The sequence below is a fragment of the Mrakia frigida genome (genome assembly GCF_051309035.1).
Source record: "Mrakia frigida strain ATCC 22029 unplaced genomic scaffold BDY24scaffold_20, whole genome shotgun sequence".
Lineage (NCBI taxonomy): Eukaryota > Fungi > Basidiomycota > Tremellomycetes > Cystofilobasidiales > Mrakiaceae > Mrakia > Mrakia frigida.
In genome coordinates, this window is record NW_027481261.1 from 212,115 (window position 1) to 228,718 (window position 16,604).

The following is a 16,604-nucleotide window of genomic DNA, read 5'->3' on the forward strand; positions in this document are numbered from 1 at the left end:
TGACGAAGACTCTTGGCCGGGGAGGATCCTGGGGTTGAGGTAGGAGAAGCGAGTTCGAGTCGAGCGACGAGTTCGTGGAGGGTCTTGTTGGCTCGGTTGACGATGGAGATGGAAGTGAGACGCTCTGTTCGGCCGACGATGCAGAAGGAGGAAGCAGGAAGAAAGCAGGGAAGTCAGTTGTGTGTTCTCACTCTCAGGAAGAGCGCTGGAAAGATTGAAAGAAACTCACCAGAAACAGCCGAAGCCAAATCACTCTCCTCCGATCCAACCGACAACGGGACTCTCTGCCTCCCACTCCTCCCCGTCCCACTCTCGCTCCTCCTCCGAATACTATCGAACCCACTAACCACCACGTCCTCGTACCCAACCTCGCTCATCTCAGGCTTCATCGCCACCACCATTCTCCTCGCTGGCTCCTGTTCCTCTCCCATCTCCTCGTCTCCCTCTTCCTCGACGACGACTTCCTGACTCGAAGGCGGTAAAGGACCAAGGAAGAAGTTCCCAAGGGATGGTCGAGCGGTTGATCCTCCTGAGGGTGGGGGTCGAAGAATGGAGGGTCGAGAGGCGAGGGGTTGAGGAATGAGGGAACGGGAGGAGGCGTTGGAGTGGGCGGTGTGGGTTTGGAAGAGACCCGAGAGGGAGTTGGGGACGGCGGCGGCGACGGGAGCGAGTTTGGAGGATCGAGGTTTGAAGGAGATGGTTCGAGGAGAGACGGGAGCGGCAGCGGTGGTGGTGGTGAGGGTGTTTCGGTTGGGAGAAGTCGAGGGTGAAGTGGAAGAAGGGAAAGGAGGAGCGTGGGAGAGAGTCGATGGGATGGCTAGGAGGAAGAAGAAACGAAGCGTCAGTTCTTCGAAAACCGATTGACCGCCGGCATGGGAAGCAGAAGGAAGGAAGGAAGCAGAAAGGTAACTCACCACCCGCTCCGAACTCAGGGGCTTCCATCCTCTTCATCGTCCCTCGTCGCGTCCCTCCCGCTCTCGCTCCTCCACCTCTCCCGTCTCTCACCGAGCCACCCTTCGTGATCCTCTCCCAAAGTCCTCGTCCGATACTATTCTTCGAGGTCGAGGTCGAGTGCGAGTGCGAGTGCGAGTGCGAGTTGGATTCGGAGAGATTCTTCGAGTGGAGATGAGGATGGAAAGCGGAGTTGATCATCTCGAGCGGACTGAAAGCGAGAATCCATCCAAGAGGGTCGGTCAACATAAGGGGGATTCTCCTTCCTTCCCTCTGGTACCGCACTCAACTCGCAGAGAGCAAAAGAGGTGAGACTCCACTGACCTGTGATGATGAGCATGCTCGTTCTCGTTCTCGTTCTCGTTCTCCTCCTCCTCCTTAACCACCGTCTTCCCACCAAACAGCCCTCTCAATCCTCCTCTCCTCCCCTTCGTCCCTCCTCCCCCTCCTCCTTCCTTCATCGTGTTCCCGAATCCCAAACTAGAGAAAGGACTCTTGCTCCTCTTGATCTTCTGCGATCCAAGAGGAGTAGGGTCCGAAAGAGGTCTCGTCGTCGTCGTCGTCGTCGTGTTGTTGTTGTTGTTGGTGTTCTTTGTTCTGGTCGTGTTGTTGTTCGTTTGAGTGGTCTGTTTCGTCGGGATGGTGTCGTTATCGTAGTTGTTGTTGCATCTCAGCGAAGGCGCCATGGTCGGGCGCGAGAGAAGAAGCTGGTTGATGGTAGGGGATGGGTTGAGAGGTCGTGTGAGGTGGGGAAGAGAGGAGAGCTGAGAGCTGAGAGAGAGAGGAAGAGGGAGGCGTTGAAGTTTGAGGTTGGAGTTCGTTGAAGAAGGGCGTTGGGGAGCGTGAACGTGAACGTGAACGTCGAAAGGAGGATGGGGTTGGCGTGAACGTTGAAAGGGACTTGAAAGGTCGTAGAGGAGAGGAGAGGAGAGGAAGGTTTTTGAGCTGGGGAGTGGGAGGAGGGACGGAGGGGTTCGTTCGTTCGTTCGTTCAAACGTTGAAAGATCGTAGGGTCGGTCGTAAAGGAAAGGATCGTTCCAGAGAGAGTCGATTAGCCGAGGGTCGCTAGTCAAAGTCGTTCGCTTGTCCTGTGGGAAGAAGAAAGGAGAAGGGGAGGGAGACGGGAGGGAGACGGTCGAAGGTCAAAAGCCAGGACCTGGACGGGGTTGTTTTTCGTTTGGGTCGTTCCAGAGAAATGTGAAGTGAGGGCAGAGGGTTGGGTCAGCGAGAAAGTCAACCGAATATCTACGCGCTTGGAGGGCGAGCGAGGACGCGAAGGCGAAGGCGAAGGGAGGGCTCACCGAACAAAAAAAGAGGGGTTCGACGCGTCCACAAAACTCCTCCGCTCCTCCGTCCGTCCGTCTCTCTCTTACCCCTCCTCCTCGACTTGGGGATACAATGGCAAGTTTTTATCGTAGAGAGAAAAGCAAGTGCAAAGAGAACGTGTAAAGAGTGGGGTAGCTAGCGAAAGAGTGAATGAAGTGCAAAAACCGCAAAAAGGGGAAGAGGGGAGGTTTCCAAAGAGCGTCGAGCTGAAGGGTGGGGATGGATGTTGAGTGAAGGATGGATGTTGAAGGATCGAGAAGGAGAACAGGGTATGTAGGAAAGACTGGGAGAAAACAAAAAAGGAAAGAGTGTAGAAAAGAGAGCTGAGGGTGGGGTAGCACAAAGGGAGGAGCAGGGGGTAGCGAAAACCGAAGGGAGAAAGAGAGAGAGAAGGAAGGGAAAGCGCAGGACCAAACTGAGAAACAAGAGATAGAGTGTAGGAAGGGAAAGAGTTGAAAGGCTCAGACATCCATGTAGAGCAGTATAGGTTCGCCCTAAATTCAAGGGAAAGACGCCGAAAGGTCAGTTCGAGCCGAAAAGGAGGCGACCGAAACGACGAAAGAACTCACGACTCCCTCTGAGAAAAGCGAGCATGAGAGGGAATATGGTTAGTGCTACCGAACACGACGAGCACATCAAAACCCATCGCAGCAACGACGTACCTATCTCGGGGATCACACACTGAGGAGGGGATGGGCAAAGGAGGGAAAGAGATCAGCCTCGATCTTCCTTCGAAACTTCGTCGCGAGGAGAGAGTTTCGCTCACCTTCAGATCAAACGCCTTTGCTAGCACGATTTTGAAGATCTTCCTAGATTCGTGAAACGAGAAGGGTTCAGCCGAAAAGTCAGGCGAGGTTCGGGAACGAAAAACGAGACGGCGACGAACTGGACGTTAATGGAATGAAGGGTCGAGCAGAAGATGAGAGGGGCATGCATCGCTTTCGAGAACCGTTTTGCCTGCGAGAAGAGCGATAGAAGAGGTCAGTATACGAACGGAGGCGTCGGAGAGAGGAAAGACTACGGACCTGCTTGGTGATCTCCTCCTGTTCGTCTCGAGCGAAGGTGGCAAACGCGTCGTACTTGGTTCCAATCTGTAGGCGAGAGAAGATAAGAACGATCAGCTCCTCGAGTTCGACATCAGATCGCTGAGAAGGGGACTCACCAGCACAGGGATAGCCGTCTGAAAGAAGAAGAAAGGGAAAGGTCAGCTCTCGTGCTTTTGGAACTTCGGTTCGAGCTCAACATCTTCCTCCCTTCCTCCCTCCGCTCCCTCCTCTCCAACTCCCCCTCACCCACCCATTTCCCTGCCGTCCCAAAACCCATCCAAACTTCCAACACTCACATTGTTGAACCCCCTACTCTGCCTGAACCACTCCTTGATCGAGTTGAGCGTGCTCTTCCGCGTTAAGTCGAACATGAAGAGGATGGCGATGGCGTCGTTGCAGACGAGAGGAAGCATCGAGACGAACTCCCGTTGACCTGGTGGAGAGTAAAGCAGCGAGTTCGACCAGTCAGTTTGGCTTGGAACGAGGGCTGGGAGGTTGAAGCTGTGGTGGGAAGGAAGGTGCGAGGAGCGAGGGAGGGAGGAGGTTGGAAGACGAGAGAGTGGAAGACGAACCTCCCAGATCCCATATCTACAAAACGAGCGAGCAAGATGATCGAATGGTCAGTTGTCCGATTCTCGGCCACAGAAAGAACATGCTACAAAACTCACCGAGAAAGTGATCTCCGTGTTTCGGATCGAGATGGTCTTCTCCATGAAGTTGACACCTGCATCGGTTCGATTCACGATCAGCTTCTCACCTCTCTTACTTTCCCACTCGTCTCTGGCCGTAGATAAGAGACTCACCAAGCGTCTGAATGTAATCCTCGCTGTACGTTCGCAAACCAAACGAGAGACGAGGTGATCAGTTCAAGCTCGTCGCCTCCCTTCCCCTTCCCTCCTTCATTTCCCACCGAAACCCCAAGACCCAAGCAAACCAGCCTGCCTAAACTCAACCCCAGAACATGATAAGCATCACTCACTCGAAGGACCCTTCCACCTACAAAAGCACAACCGAAACGAACCAACATCGGTCAGCTCCTTCGGCTCCCTTCCCTCCCTCTCCCTCTTCTTTCTCGTGCGTTACAAACTCACATATTTCACCATCAGACTCGTCTTCCCGATCTGACTATCCCCAACCATCCCTACTTTGATCACCACACTGAAGCATCGACAACAACGAGTCAGTCGACCGTAGCGAAACGCAACGAGGTACGAGGTCGACGTGTGGATGAGACGGACCTGTTCTTCTCTCCATCCTGACCCGCCCCACCACTCCCGCTGCCCCCACCCTGAGAAGACCCGTCCTCGCTTCTCCTACTGCTCTCTCTGTGCCTGCTGGAAGAGGGTTCTCCGCTCATTCAGATCAGATCGGTTGAGGTTGAGGTTGAAGGGAGGAAGGGAGGGCGAGGCTTGAGGTGCGTTGCGAGAGGAAGCGAGACCGGATGACCGTTAGAGTTGAAGAGCGAAGAGTGGCGGCGGCGATAGAGCACGAGCTGATTACGCATTCGTCAACAAGGAGAGTTTGAGAGAAAGAGGAGAGAGTCAGTTGGAGCGAGAGAGAGGGAGGGAACGAAGGGAAGGAGCTCAGAGAAGGGAGGAAGCTTGTGATCCGTCCGTGCGAGGGAAGCAGCGCGAGAGGGTTGGATAGAAAGAGAGAGAAAGGAGGAGACTTACGAGGAGATATAGAGCAAAGGAGAGAAGAGAGGGAAGGGACTTGAAGAAGGAAACGATCCGAGGGAGCTTGGAGAGGAGGGGAAGAGGGAGGAGGAACCGTGGAGATGCGAGTCTACGGACACCGAGAGACCGAGAAAGGACCGTGGATGCAGACGAAGAAGCTTCTATGGGTGGAAGGGGAGGTGGTGGTAGAGGTGAGGGGAAGAAGAGGGACGCGAAGGAGGGAGAATGGTCGTCGAGAGGGAGGGAGAGGGGACGTGTCGACGTTGGAGGTGAGACGAGCGACGGAAGGGCGGAGGGAGGCCGAGCGCACGCATATAGTCCAGTTTTTTTCTTCGGCGTATCATCGTTGGTATGCATACAATCTGGGGATGAGATCTCCTTCAAAAAAAAAACATCATGAAAGACTCAAACGAGCTTTCTCCTCTCCTCTCGCGAGCTCCTCTCCTCCCTCCCTCCCTCCCCTCCATCTCCTCCCTCCCTCCCGCTAGCCTCAACCCTCGTTCCGCGTCCTCTTCATCTCTCTCTACACCCCATAACCAACCCTCTCCACCGCGACCCAAGCCTCCTTCCCTCCCTCTGTACTCCATCCCAGCGGACCGAGATCGCAATCCGCACAGATGAGGTACTTCAACTTCAAATCACTCCCTTTCGTATCCTTGATGGAAGAAGGAACGTTCCGAGAGAAGCCAGCGTTCTCGAATCCGAACGGAGAGTTGGAGACGAGCCAGTAGGGGGTGGTGGAAGGAGAGGAATCGGAGGAGGTGTTGGGAGAGGAGCTGGAGGTGTCGGAGGAGGAGGCTGGAGGAGCGACGAAAGGGCCTGAGGAGTCGTACTGCCAGAATGAAGCGAAGAGAGAGGAGAAAAGAAGTTAGCAAAGAAGCGCATACATGTATATTTGCGCCCTTCTTCTTCCTCTCTTGCTTTCTGTCCTCGCTCTCTCTAAAAAAAAACACAACGAAGACGAGCTCACCATCCCTCCCTCCCCGTCCTCCCTCCATTCAGCATCCCCCTTCCTCAATATCAAACATCCGCAGCCCTCCCTAGGACAGTAGATCCCGACGTTGTTTCTTCCCTGGGAATCTACGAGTTGAAGGTGGCCGCCTGTTTCGAGGAGAGTTCGGATTGGAGGTCGAGATTTACGAGAGGAGGAGGAGGAGCCTGGGTTGACGAGGGAGGAGAGGATTGAGGAGGGGATGGTTGGAGGTTGGGGTTCAGAGGGAGTAGTAAGGTTGAGTTCGAGGATGGAGGCAGAAGGTGCTGGGTTGGAGGACATGGTGGTCGGTGGTGGGGAGAAGAGAGAGAGGAGAGGAGGGAAGGAACGGTTTTGGTGAGCTCGCGAGCTTTGAGTTTCGTTGACGACGGATTTTGGGAGTGACTTTTGAGAGATTTTCGAGGAAGAGGGAGTAGAAGAGGAGACCAAACGGGAGAGGACCTCTTGTGAGAGAACTGGTATATGTTTTTGTCCCAAAATTCGTTCAACTCAAGAAGAAAGTCGAGTCAAGCTCACGAGCTGAATCTCCTTCCGTCAACGTCCATCACCTCTTTCCTTCGTCCCTTCCTCGCCACTTCCATATACATTCTTCTCGTCCCCAACTCTCCCTCTCTATCCCATTGAATCCCTCCATTCGCCTCCCCATCTACCACCCTCTCTTCGCCCCCAGGATGTCCCTCCTCCCCTCTCCTCCTCCTCAACTCCCTCCTTCGACCTACACTCTCCCTCACTCCTCCGGACTCAACCCTCCTCAGATCGAATCTTTACGTTCTTCCGTAGATCAAGCGAGAGTGGCTATCCAGGAGTTAACGAGAATGGTCGAGTTGGGAGGGGAACAAGGGATCGTCGGGTGGTGAGTTGAGCTCAGCGAGCTCGTTTCTTTCCTTCTTTCCTTCTTTCTCTCTTCCTCCCTCCTTCTTCTGACCTGAAGGAAAAATCTTCTTGTTCTCATCTTCTCCTCCTGGTCGTCACGGAAACTCCTCAGGCCCACTCTCCTCACCTCGTACCAGAACCTCCTCTCGTTACTGGGTCTGATCGCCCATCACCTCAGCCCTCCTCCCGCTCCTTCTTCGACGAACCCTTTCGCTCTCAACAAAGGGGGACCTCCCGTCAACCCTCTCACTCAGCTCCTCGTTCATCCGATCGTAGGAGTGGAACCTGCTTTGGATGGAGGTTGGATACCGGCGTTGTTGATGCAGGTGAGTCGGTGTTGAGCTCGCTTCGTTTTCTTCTGTACGCCTCCTGTTCTCGTTCTCTTTTCCCTCTCTATGTCGCTTTGTTGCGCACGTCGTTACTATACATAGCGCGACAATTCTCTTTTCTCTCTTTCATTGGCCTCCTTTTGCGATCTTTTGGGGGTTGAACGCGAAGAATTGACCTCCCGTCTCTTTCTCTCCTCCCTGCTCCCTCCTCCTTCCGTCCCAGTCCCTTCCCTCCCTCCACTCTCCTCCACTACCACCACCACCCACCGGAACCCCCGAAGACCACGCCCTTCGACTTGATCGAGCTCGACGCGTGTGCTCCCTCCTCGAGGACCAGATGATGTGGAGAGGGAGGGTCGGCGTCGTGGACGACGACGCTGAGGGCGAGAGCGAGAACGAGAGTGGGAGCGACGAGGAGGACGAGGATATGTTCGGAAGCGCCGACGAGGATGGAGATGACGCGATGGATGGTGGGAAGAAGAAGGACAAGGGGAAGGGGAAAGCTGAGGAGAAGGGAGAGAAAGAGGTCGTTCTGAGTAAGGAGGAGAGGGAGAAGGAGTTGAAGAGGTTGGTGGGCATCATGGTTCGAGGAGCAGAAGCAGAGTAGTTGATTGATGGGAGGAAGGAAGAGACGGGAACAGATTTATGACTTGAACGACAAAACAAGCGACGACAGAACCTGGGTCTGTCCAACGCTTTCGCCCTTAAGGAGGGAGAGGAACTGAAACAGACAAGAACGATAAACTCCAGGTCAAGTTTCATTCTCTACAGCACTGTGAAAGGAAGATGAAGTCAGGGAGAACCTTTCCTCGGTGGTCAGGACGCGTCGACCGACGAACCTTCGTTCTCTCGGCTCTCCGCTTTTCCAGCTGCTGCAACCTCTCTACTGCCACTGAGGTCTCATTCAAATCCTCTTGTGTATTCTTTTGGTCTTCCCGTTGGTGATCTATCATCGTTGTAAAGCAAAAGTGGAAAGAGGCGAGCGATTGGAAGGAGAAGCGAAGAACCCGACGCGACTGATCACGGAAGAAGAAGAAGCGACCGACCTCGACCGTGAAGAAAGAAGAAAAAGTACCCAATCAGCGCTACGTCCTATAGCGCCTCAATCAAAGGATCCACTCACACCTAAACACATTTTCAGCTCTCCTTCCTGGCAAGGCGACGCGCTTCGAATCGATTCGACTCGTCCTCGATCCCCATGGCTCGAGCGACCCGGTTCCGCCAGATCTTGCATGTCGGACGACATCTTTCTGTTGCTTGCTGAAAGGGAGGAGGGAGAGAGGAAGGGGGAGGTTGTCGCTGTTGGAGGAGAAGGAAGGGAAATGAAGGTGTGAGCTCGAAACTTTCCTTCGGCTATCTCCTTCTCACTCCAAACAACCAGCAACGAATCAGCCAACCGCCACTACCACTATAGACTCCATCTCCTCTTCAAGGACACTCTTATCTCCCGGGACCGAGGCTACTACTATCTTTTCCAGCACCGACTCGAGCACCTTTCCAATCTCCTCCTCCTCCCTCCCGGTCCTCTGTTCTAGCCGCTCTCTCGCTTATCTCTCCTCAACCATGTCCACCTCCTCCCCCAAGAACCTCCGAATCGCCCTCCTCCTCGCGGACACTCCGAATCCTTACGTTCTGGCGGAGGAAGGAACGTATCTCGACGTCTTTCGGGCTCATCTCCTCGACTCACTCGCCAACATGGGCAGGAAGGACGACGTCGATCTGGAGATTACAGGGTTCGATATCGTTGGAAAGCAGGAGTTCCCGGAGGATAGAGGGTTTGAGAAGGGCGGGTTCGATGCTGTGATGATTACAGGGAGTGGTGAGTCCATAGGAAAAGGAGAGGGAGAGAAGGGAGGAGGAGAGGGTGAGCTTGAGCTCAGGAGGAGGGAGGGAGAGCTCGTTTTCGCTCGTTCTTCCTTTCTCCAGTAGGAGTCTCAAGGCTATAGAAGCTCTTCTTTGTCGAGGCTGCTTCTACACTTCCTCCTCGAGCTTGCGCTCCTCTCGAAATCAGCGTCCATCGACCCGGAGCTGACCTTGACCCTCCTCCCCATCTCCCCAAGCCCATTGCTCCTACGACGACGTCAAAAACCCCTGGATCCCCAAAACTCTCGCCTTCATTCGAAAGATCGCTTCAGAATACCCTCATGTTCGGATCATCGGAACTTGGTGCGTCTTTGACCTCTCTTCTCGTTCGCCTTCTCTCACGGCATCTCAACCCTCTCGAGCTCTCTCTTCTTCTCTTGATCTGACCTCTTTTTTCGTTCTGTTTCACGTGCGTCGCAGTTTCGGGATGCAGCTCCTCGTACGAGCGTACGGTGGTGAAGTCGTCAAAAACCCTCTCGGTTGGGAGGTTTGTCCTCTTCTCTTTCCCCCTCTCTCTCCTCCTCCTCCTCCATCGCGTCGTCTCCCTTCCCTCCCCGACTCCTTCAGCCGTTAAACCCCGATCCTCTCGAACCTGATCACACCCACCTTCTTCCGTTTCGCGCTCTCTCCAGATCGGAACCTACGAGATGAATCTCACTCCCATCGGATCCAAACTCCTCTCCTCCTCCTCCTCTTCCTCCACCACTCCCTCTTCCACCATTTCAATCCAACAAATGCACGCCGACTACGCTCCCGCTCTTCCTTCCGAAGGAGAGTGGGAACTCCTCGCTAGGACGGAGAAGACGGAGGTGCAGGGGTTGGTGAGCTTTTACGGAGAAGCAGAGGGAGAGGGAGAGGAGAAGGGGAAGGTTCATATCCTAGGGTGGGAGGGTCATCCTGAGGTGAGTGCAGCTTTCTTTGAAGCGTATTTCCTCTGTGTTATTTTGGTCGTGTTTTCCAGCTCGTAGGGTTTTGGGTTCGATTGGGACCAGGAACGAGAACTCGAACTAGTCGAAGATCGACGCGTCTCCCTCCTTCCCTCCCTCCCTTCTTCTCCTTCCCGGTTTCCTTCTCTCTGCCCTACCTCTCCGTTCGAACCTAACTCCTTTCTTTTCATCACTTTATTCTTCCCACCAGTTCACCCAATCCATCGTCGACAAGATCATCCGTTTCCGCTCCGACTCAGGCGTCTTCACTCCCTCCATGGCCTCGGAAGCGACTGAACGAGCTGCTCGAGCGCATGATGGACGAGGACGAATCGGTGCGATGATGTTGAAGGTCATGCTGGGGGAGCTCTAGGGACAGAGTTCGGGAAAAGAGAGAGAGAGGGAAGAAGTGGGAGGGAGGAAGGGGAGGATCTTCGGACCTTGTAGGAGAGATTATTTACAACTTTATAGAACGTTTCTTCCCTAGATTTTCTAAATAAGTCTCCTACCTTTCGTACACCTAAAGGCGAGCTTCAAGCCAGGCGATCTGTTCTTCAAAGCAGGAGAGATGATCAGCTCGACTTCGACCTCGCTAGTTCTGGTCAAAGCCAGCTCGCATATCTCGCATCATCTTCTGTTCGACCCATCTTTTGTGAGGACTAATGACCTAGGAAGAGCACGGAGGACCTCTGGAAGCGATGAAATGATCGTGAACTGATGGGATCGTGGTCGTCGAGCGAAAGGAAGGGATTTCGAGGTGAGCTTGGGTTTTCAGCCCTCAACTCCCATCTCTCTGCTATGGCTCCCCCCGACTTCAGCTCTCTGGAATACTGGGAGACGCGCTTCTTAGGAGGACACGAACCTCCTTCAGGTTTCGAATGGCTCAGCACGCCTTCAGCTCTCGAGCAACTGGTGCTCGAGTGGCACTCCTCCCTCGACCTCCTCCCTTCCTCCTCCTCGTCTCCTCCTCGAGTCCTTCACATCGGCTCAGGCACGTCCTCCCTCTCCAACTCCCTCCGAACATGGCTTTCACCTTCCATCCCACCTCCCAACATCCTCAACGTCGACTACTCGCCAACCGCCGTCGTCTGGGGGAAGCTCAAAGAGGAGGAGGTTTTTGGAGCTCGACAACCTGCAGAAGGAGAAGAAGGCATGAGTTGGGGAGTTGTTGACCTCCTGGACCCCTTAGAACTTCAGCAAATCCTCAATACCACCTCTTCCACGTCCCCTTGGTCCCTGATCATTGAAAAATCCACCTCGGACGCCTTATCCTGTGGCCCTCTCCTCGAAGGCATCGAACCTCTCACCGTCCTCGCTCGGAATCTTGCTCGGATCTCACAGGAAGGAGGAACGTGGTTGGCTCTCAGCTACAGCTCGGATCGATTCCCGAAGGAGAACTTGGAGGGATACTGGGTGGTGGAGAAGGTCGTGAAGGTTTCGGCGAGGAATGGGAGGGAGGGAAAGGAAGGGGAGGAGAAGGTTGGAGTTCCGGTCGTTGAGCATGGGATTTACGTGCTGAAGAGGACGGGGAAGGCGGTTGAGGTGTAGACGGAGAGTTCATGGTGAGTCCGTTGTCGAGAGTAGATCGCTGGTTGGGAGCTGGGAGGAAGCTGATTTCGACGCGTTTGTTTCTCAGAGGACGAAACCTCGGACGTTCGGACGCGACTTTCTCGCTCGTTCGTGGTCTCTCCCTTCTTCTGAGGACCGACAGCACGGAGAGGTGAGTTTTTCAAACACCTAATACGGATTTCCCTTTTCGGTCTTGCGTTTTCGAGTCTCTGGTGCTCGAGCTGACCTCGTCCTCCGCCATTCCATCCTCACGTTTCGCACAGAAACCGCGTTCGCCCATCTCGTCCTGGGACGCTTGAGCCGTATCTACGACCCTCCCCTCGGCGAATGCTTAAGTCCAGCCGAATTTCATCGCACTCGATTGAGCCTCGAGGTTCGTTCGCTCTTCCTTAGGAAACTTCGTCGCGTTCGCTGATCAGCTCCTCCCTTCTTCCTTTCCTTCTTTCGAAAATGCAGGCTCGAGGGACATCGGTGGGTTGAGTTGTGTGGGCGTGGACCGTAGAAGACTAGAAAGGGAGTGTAGTGTTCGTTGATAGATACGATAGGTTTGTCTTGATATGACCGACCGACTCTCAGCAGCAAGAAACTCGAAAGCTCAGAAAAATCAAAAAAGCGAGGACGCGCTTTCCCTCTCCCTCTCTCCACGTCTCTCTCTCTCTCTCTCTCTATCTCTTCAATCACCATCAACACCATCTCCATCCAACCCGCAAAAAAAAATCAAGAACCCCAAACACCCAAAACACAACGAAAGAAACCGACGCGTCTACAGTAAACCCCCCAAACCCCCGCTCCTCCTCCCACTCCCACTCCCCCGGATTGACTAGAACAACAACCCCTCGAACGGATCCTTCTTCGGTGGTTGCTGCTGCTGCCCGTTCCCACCAGCACTCCCGCTAGCGCTCGGACTAGGACTAGCCGCGTTCCCAGCCCAAACTCCCGCTCCTCCCAAGCTGATCCCTCCTCCTCCTGCTCCGTTCGGAGGCGTCGAGCTTCCTGCAGCTTGGTTCTGGTTCTGGTTCTGGGCGTAGGGATTGCGATAGGGTTGAGCGTAGAGGGAGCTGAGATCTCCGAGAGCTTTCGGGGGTGCCGGTGAGGAGGATTGAGGAGGAGCTGAGAAGGAGGAAGAGAAGAGGTCGAGTGGGAGGCCTGAGGAGGTGGTTTGTTGTTGTTGTTGTTGTTGTTGTTGAGAGGGTGGAGAGAAGAGGTCGGAGGAGGGGTTGGTGGAAGTGGGAGGAGGAAGTTGTTCGTCGTCGTCTGCGAACGCGTCGAACGAGATGAGGGAGGGTTCGGGGGCTGGTGGGGGTTGGTTGGTGAATCTGATGGAAGAGAACGAGAAGAAGAATGAGCATTGACGAAGGACGAGAGGAGGTAGGGGTTGATGGGGAAGAATGAAGGGAAAAGGAAGAAGAAAAAGAAAACTCACGTCGGGTCGACCTGACGTCCCTTCGACCAATCTCCCTTCCGACACGCCTCGAACCTCTCCACCACTCCGTTGATGAGATCGTTGATCAACAGTAGACGATCTGCTCCAGTCCAAGAACATCCCAAAAAGCATCAGTTTCCTCTCTCGAACCCTCACCCAAACCTATCCATCCCTCCCTCCTTTCGACGCGACGCAAACCCAAAACCGCCCCGCACTCACCCATCGAATCCGGCTCATCCTCCGACACCTCCCCAATCCACTTCTGGATCTTTGGTCTAGCCTGCTTGCAGAACAAGGCGACCTGCTGGTACGCGTCCCCTTCGACGCCGATTCGTTCCCCGTCGGCGGCGTTGTTGAGCATGTCGTTGAGGAGGATCGCCTTCTGCTGGACCTTGTCGAGTTCTTTTTGGGTTTGGGAACGGTAGTCCGGGGCTTTGTCGGGTTCCTGGGCGAGAGTGAAAGAGGGGAGAGAGGAGTCAGAGGGAGGGAGAGGGAGGGTGGGAGGAGAAGGGAGGGAACAAACAGCACCGGAAAGAGCCTTCATGAGCTCTTGAGCGGCGAGGAGATCTTTCGGGGAGCCTCGACGGATGAGTTCTTGGAGTTTCTGCGGAGAGCGAGCACGAGAGGGATCGGTTACGAGGGTTTCGAACGAGAAGACTATCAACTGAACTCACGGCAGACTTGGCTTGACGGTCCTCCTCCTCGAGCTCCTGAGGTGACTTGAGGTTCTGTTGGTTTCGCAACAACCCTGAATCAGCTCCTGCTTTTCCCTTCCGCTCTTCCTTCTGCGAGAGACTCACATCCGTTCCATTCGAAGCCAAAGCCGACCCTCCTCGATCAAAGTCCCTGAACCGATAACCTGTCAAGATCGTCGTCCAATGGAAGGAAGGAGGCGAAGGGTGTGAGCTCGACTCGGACGACCGAACCTCGCATTGTCTCGCGCGACAGCGAAAGCACTTACCCTTGTAGCTCAACAACCTATGCATATCCCTGATATGAACGAGATCCTCTTTCCATTTCGAGTTGACGCAGATGGTGTTCTTCCATTCATGGATGAGCTGGAAACGAACGAGAAAGAGAGAGGAAAGAGATGGTGTGAGCTCGCTCCTTCCTTCTCTCGCCTCGTCCCTCCCTCCCTTCCTCACAAACTGCAATCCCTCCCCCTCCAACCTCAACAGCCATAAGAAGAAGATCCATACTACTCACCTCCAAAGTCTTCCCCATCGAAACGCCAGGGAAAGCAGGAGGTCGCTCAGGGAACTTCCTCACGAGCTCGTTCAAGAACTCCTTCGTCCCTACTTGGAGCTGGAACGGATAGCCGCAGTTCTTGACGAGGGTGTCGAGGAGCTAGCGTACGATAAACAAGAGTCAGTCAGTTTGGGTTGAGAAGGAAAGGAAAGGAAGGGAGACGGGAGCGACGAACGTGAAGAGCGAGAACGGAGACGTGAGGGTTGCGATGGTTGACGAGCTTGAGCACTTCGACGGCTGCGTCTCGGGGACTATACGAACAGGGAAAGAGCAGAAACGAAGGATAGATAGAGAGAAGTCAGCTCTAGTATAGTAACAGGTCGTCTAGTTGCAAAGCTCAGAAGGGAAACGAAACCCATCTCGTCCTTCCCTCCCCTCCCCTCCTCTCGTTTCAAACTCACGTATTCGCCTTCTTACTATTCACATAATCCGCCAGTTCGAGATTCAACGTGTAAGCAGGTTCAGGTAACGAAGGATCACAGGCTCGCTCTACGATTCAAAACCACCAACCGAAAACGAGTCAGCTTCGAGCTCGTTCACTTTCCCGCGGTCTGAAGCGACCGATGAGCTGGAAAGGGAAACGAACCAGCGAGAGCTTGGACGGGAGTGGAAGCTGCCCAGGGAGAAGCGTTCGAGGAGGAGGGGCGTTGGTGAGGGTAGGCCATCGCTGAGGGAGAGAGAGGGAGGAGAGAGGAGAAGGGAGAGAGGGTGGGAGGTTGAGGTCAAGGAGCGAAGGAGGGTGATCGGGCGGCGAGCGCAAGGAGTAGTTTTTTTTTTCTTCTTCTTGTCAGGCAAAAGTCTGGTCGATGGATAAGAGATCAAGATTCGGAGGGACTTGGTTCGGTACTCTTTTTTGTGCAGAGAGGAGAAGGGGAAGGAAGAGGAAGGGACGCGTCGGCCGGGTGATCTCTCTCGCTCTTCGTTTCTCGACCCTTTCCTCTCTCTCTCTCGTTTCGTTCTTCGATATCGATCGAATACAGAATCTAGCCTACCCCTCTCCTATCTCCGTCTCCCTCCCTCCCACGCACCAAACCCCATCCTGGCTCGCTCCTTCTCGCCCGACCCAATCCATCGAACGCGTCTTCACTTCTTCTTCTTCCCTCCTCCTCCTCCTCCCTTCCCTCCCTTCCCTCCACCTCCTCCTGTACTCTTCACGGCAGGAGAGTAAGGAGGAGTGACCACCACGTCTCCAGCTCCAGCGTCGTCCGAGGAAGAGGAGGGACGAGTAGGGAGCGAGGTGAGCTTCCCTGGTCCGCCAGCCATGAGCTTGTTGGCTTCCGTCAGAGCTTCAGGGTCCATGTTTTTCTGAGCGAGCACAGGAAAGAAAGAGACAAGATGAGTCAGCACGGCTGTAGAACCGAAACAACGAGAAGAGAAAGAACGTCTGGCGTCTCCTCCTCGACGTCGACTCACCAGCAACCAAGGCAGCGCCAACATCATCACTCCACTCGCCATCATCATTAGAATCATGGGACTCTTGAGCATCGTAAAAATCTGGAACGATCCTTGTTCGGTGTAGAAGTTGAGTTTTCCCAAGGGGACGAGTTGGAGAGGGTAAGGGAGCGATCCGACCGACGGAGGCGAGAGAGGATCGAAAGGGAGGACGGCGGAGGGAGCGTGGATGGCTACGAAGGGGGGAGGAGAGGAAGGCGAAGCTTCGGAGGAGGTGGTGGGAGGAGAAGCGGGAGGGATGGTGATTACGAGCTGATGAGAGGAGGGAGAGAAGGAGGGAGGTGGGTGAGCTCGAAGGAAGGAGATGGCAGACGAGAACGAGAAACGAAGGACGCACATCCTGGAAGGAGTGAGAAGCAGAAAGGACTTGGAGAGTGTGAAGTCCTGGTTCTACATCCGAGCTGAGAGAAAAACAACAACAACAACAACATACAACGAACGAAGGAAGGAAGGAAAGGAAAGGTCAGCTTCGACGGTCCTCCTTCCTTCTCCTCCTCCTCTCTTCCCTCCTCCTGGACTCACAACCTAAACGACCCATCCCTCAAAACATAAGCATGCTTAGCTCCATGATCCAGCGATATACTCGTTGAAGGTTGTATCGAGGAGATGTCTGCCCAAGTGTAACGAAGCGAAGCGAAGCGAAGGTCAGCGCATGCTGGCGAACGAAGGGAGGGAAGGGAGAGAGAAGCTGGCTGACCTGGAAGATACTGGTTGAAGACGATGCTCCCTTCCAGAAGAGCAGCGGAGGCGGCAGAGGAGAGGGAGAGAGCTGCTGTCGCTGCTACGGAGAAGAAGAAGGGGAGGAGCATGGGCGAGGAGGGGGGAGATGACGGGAGTTTGGAGGGAGGGAGGACTGGTGAGCTCGAACGAGCGTTTTCAGAACCTCTCGGCGTGCTATATTTTCGAGGGACCGAGAAAAGATGTTGATGAC

General features: G+C 54.5%; 9 protein-coding genes across 9 annotated transcripts; 4 read left to right on the plus strand and 5 right to left on the minus strand.

The window, feature by feature from the left end:
- Positions 1-1,119: 1,119 nt before the first annotated feature.
- Positions 1,120-2,252, plus strand: BDY24DRAFT_392700 (uncharacterized protein). The gene is made up of 2 exons (XM_076640955.1): positions 1,120-1,162; positions 1,276-2,252. Exons 1-2 carry the CDS (start codon positions 1,126-1,128, stop codon positions 1,773-1,775), a joined length of 537 nt encoding a protein of 178 aa, XP_076495536.1. The 5' UTR covers positions 1,120-1,125; the 3' UTR covers positions 1,776-2,252.
- A 325-nt stretch (positions 2,253-2,577) lies between these two features.
- On the minus strand, positions 2,578-4,799 carry TEM1 (Ras family GTPase TEM1). Its single transcript, XM_076635807.1, has 14 exons — positions 4,562-4,799; positions 4,415-4,481; positions 4,303-4,319; positions 4,127-4,149; positions 3,992-4,047; positions 3,896-3,911; positions 3,620-3,756; positions 3,440-3,457; positions 3,303-3,368; positions 3,164-3,234; positions 3,044-3,086; positions 2,940-2,958; positions 2,847-2,854; positions 2,578-2,771 (listed from the first exon to the last, which is right to left on the minus strand). The coding sequence occupies exons 1-14, from the start codon at positions 4,678-4,680 to the stop codon at positions 2,739-2,741; spliced, it is 693 nt and encodes a 230-aa protein (XP_076495537.1). The 5' UTR covers positions 4,681-4,799; the 3' UTR covers positions 2,578-2,738.
- On the minus strand, positions 4,589-5,443 carry BDY24DRAFT_104184 (uncharacterized protein). Its single transcript, XM_076635808.1, has 2 exons — positions 4,997-5,443; positions 4,589-4,815 (listed from the first exon to the last, which is right to left on the minus strand). Exons 1-2 carry the CDS (start codon positions 5,354-5,356, stop codon positions 4,681-4,683), a joined length of 495 nt encoding a protein of 164 aa, XP_076495538.1. The 5' UTR covers positions 5,357-5,443; the 3' UTR covers positions 4,589-4,680.
- Positions 5,444-5,471: 28 nt separating this feature from the next.
- Positions 5,472-6,450, minus strand: DSS4 (guanine nucleotide exchange factor DSS4). Its single transcript, XM_076640956.1, has 2 exons — positions 5,970-6,450; positions 5,472-5,831 (listed from the first exon to the last, which is right to left on the minus strand). Exons 1-2 carry the CDS (start codon positions 6,270-6,272, stop codon positions 5,523-5,525), a joined length of 612 nt encoding a protein of 203 aa, XP_076495539.1. The 5' UTR covers positions 6,273-6,450; the 3' UTR covers positions 5,472-5,522.
- A 22-nt stretch (positions 6,451-6,472) lies between these two features.
- On the plus strand, positions 6,473-7,855 carry BDY24DRAFT_392707 (uncharacterized protein). Its single transcript, XM_076640957.1, has 3 exons — positions 6,473-6,843; positions 6,976-7,189; positions 7,416-7,855. The coding sequence occupies exons 1-3, from the start codon at positions 6,662-6,664 to the stop codon at positions 7,797-7,799; spliced, it is 780 nt and encodes a 259-aa protein (XP_076495540.1). The 5' UTR covers positions 6,473-6,661; the 3' UTR covers positions 7,800-7,855.
- Positions 7,856-8,567: 712 nt separating this feature from the next.
- Positions 8,568-10,469, plus strand: BDY24DRAFT_392712 (type 1 glutamine amidotransferase). The gene is made up of 5 exons (XM_076640958.1): positions 8,568-9,011; positions 9,253-9,358; positions 9,476-9,542; positions 9,688-9,957; positions 10,193-10,469. Exons 1-5 carry the CDS (start codon positions 8,756-8,758, stop codon positions 10,352-10,354), a joined length of 861 nt encoding a protein of 286 aa, XP_076495541.1. The 5' UTR covers positions 8,568-8,755; the 3' UTR covers positions 10,355-10,469.
- A 310-nt stretch (positions 10,470-10,779) lies between these two features.
- BDY24DRAFT_442321 (uncharacterized protein) lies at positions 10,780-12,221 on the plus strand (the record flags this gene model as incomplete). Its single annotated transcript, XM_076644675.1, has 5 exons — positions 10,780-11,094; positions 11,179-11,523; positions 11,618-11,701; positions 11,814-11,923; positions 12,007-12,221. The coding sequence occupies 4 exons, from the start codon at positions 10,780-10,782 to the stop codon at positions 11,847-11,849; spliced, it is 780 nt and encodes a 259-aa protein (XP_076495542.1). The 3' UTR covers positions 11,850-11,923; positions 12,007-12,221.
- A 748-nt stretch (positions 12,222-12,969) lies between these two features.
- BDY24DRAFT_341853 (uncharacterized protein) lies at positions 12,970-14,886 on the minus strand (the record flags this gene model as incomplete). The annotated part of the gene is made up of 10 exons (XM_076637460.1): positions 12,970-13,076; positions 13,193-13,418; positions 13,497-13,577; positions 13,648-13,701; positions 13,774-13,832; positions 13,935-14,031; positions 14,180-14,320; positions 14,397-14,472; positions 14,623-14,710; positions 14,808-14,886. 10 exons carry the CDS (start codon positions 14,884-14,886, stop codon positions 12,970-12,972), a joined length of 1,008 nt encoding a protein of 335 aa, XP_076495543.1.
- Positions 14,887-15,253: 367 nt separating this feature from the next.
- BDY24DRAFT_392721 (uncharacterized protein) lies at positions 15,254-16,599 on the minus strand. Its single transcript, XM_076640959.1, has 5 exons — positions 16,371-16,599; positions 16,196-16,283; positions 16,011-16,074; positions 15,635-15,925; positions 15,254-15,526 (listed from the first exon to the last, which is right to left on the minus strand). The coding sequence occupies exons 1-5, from the start codon at positions 16,480-16,482 to the stop codon at positions 15,305-15,307; spliced, it is 777 nt and encodes a 258-aa protein (XP_076495544.1). The 5' UTR covers positions 16,483-16,599; the 3' UTR covers positions 15,254-15,304.
- Between the last annotated feature and the right edge of the window lie 5 nt (positions 16,600-16,604).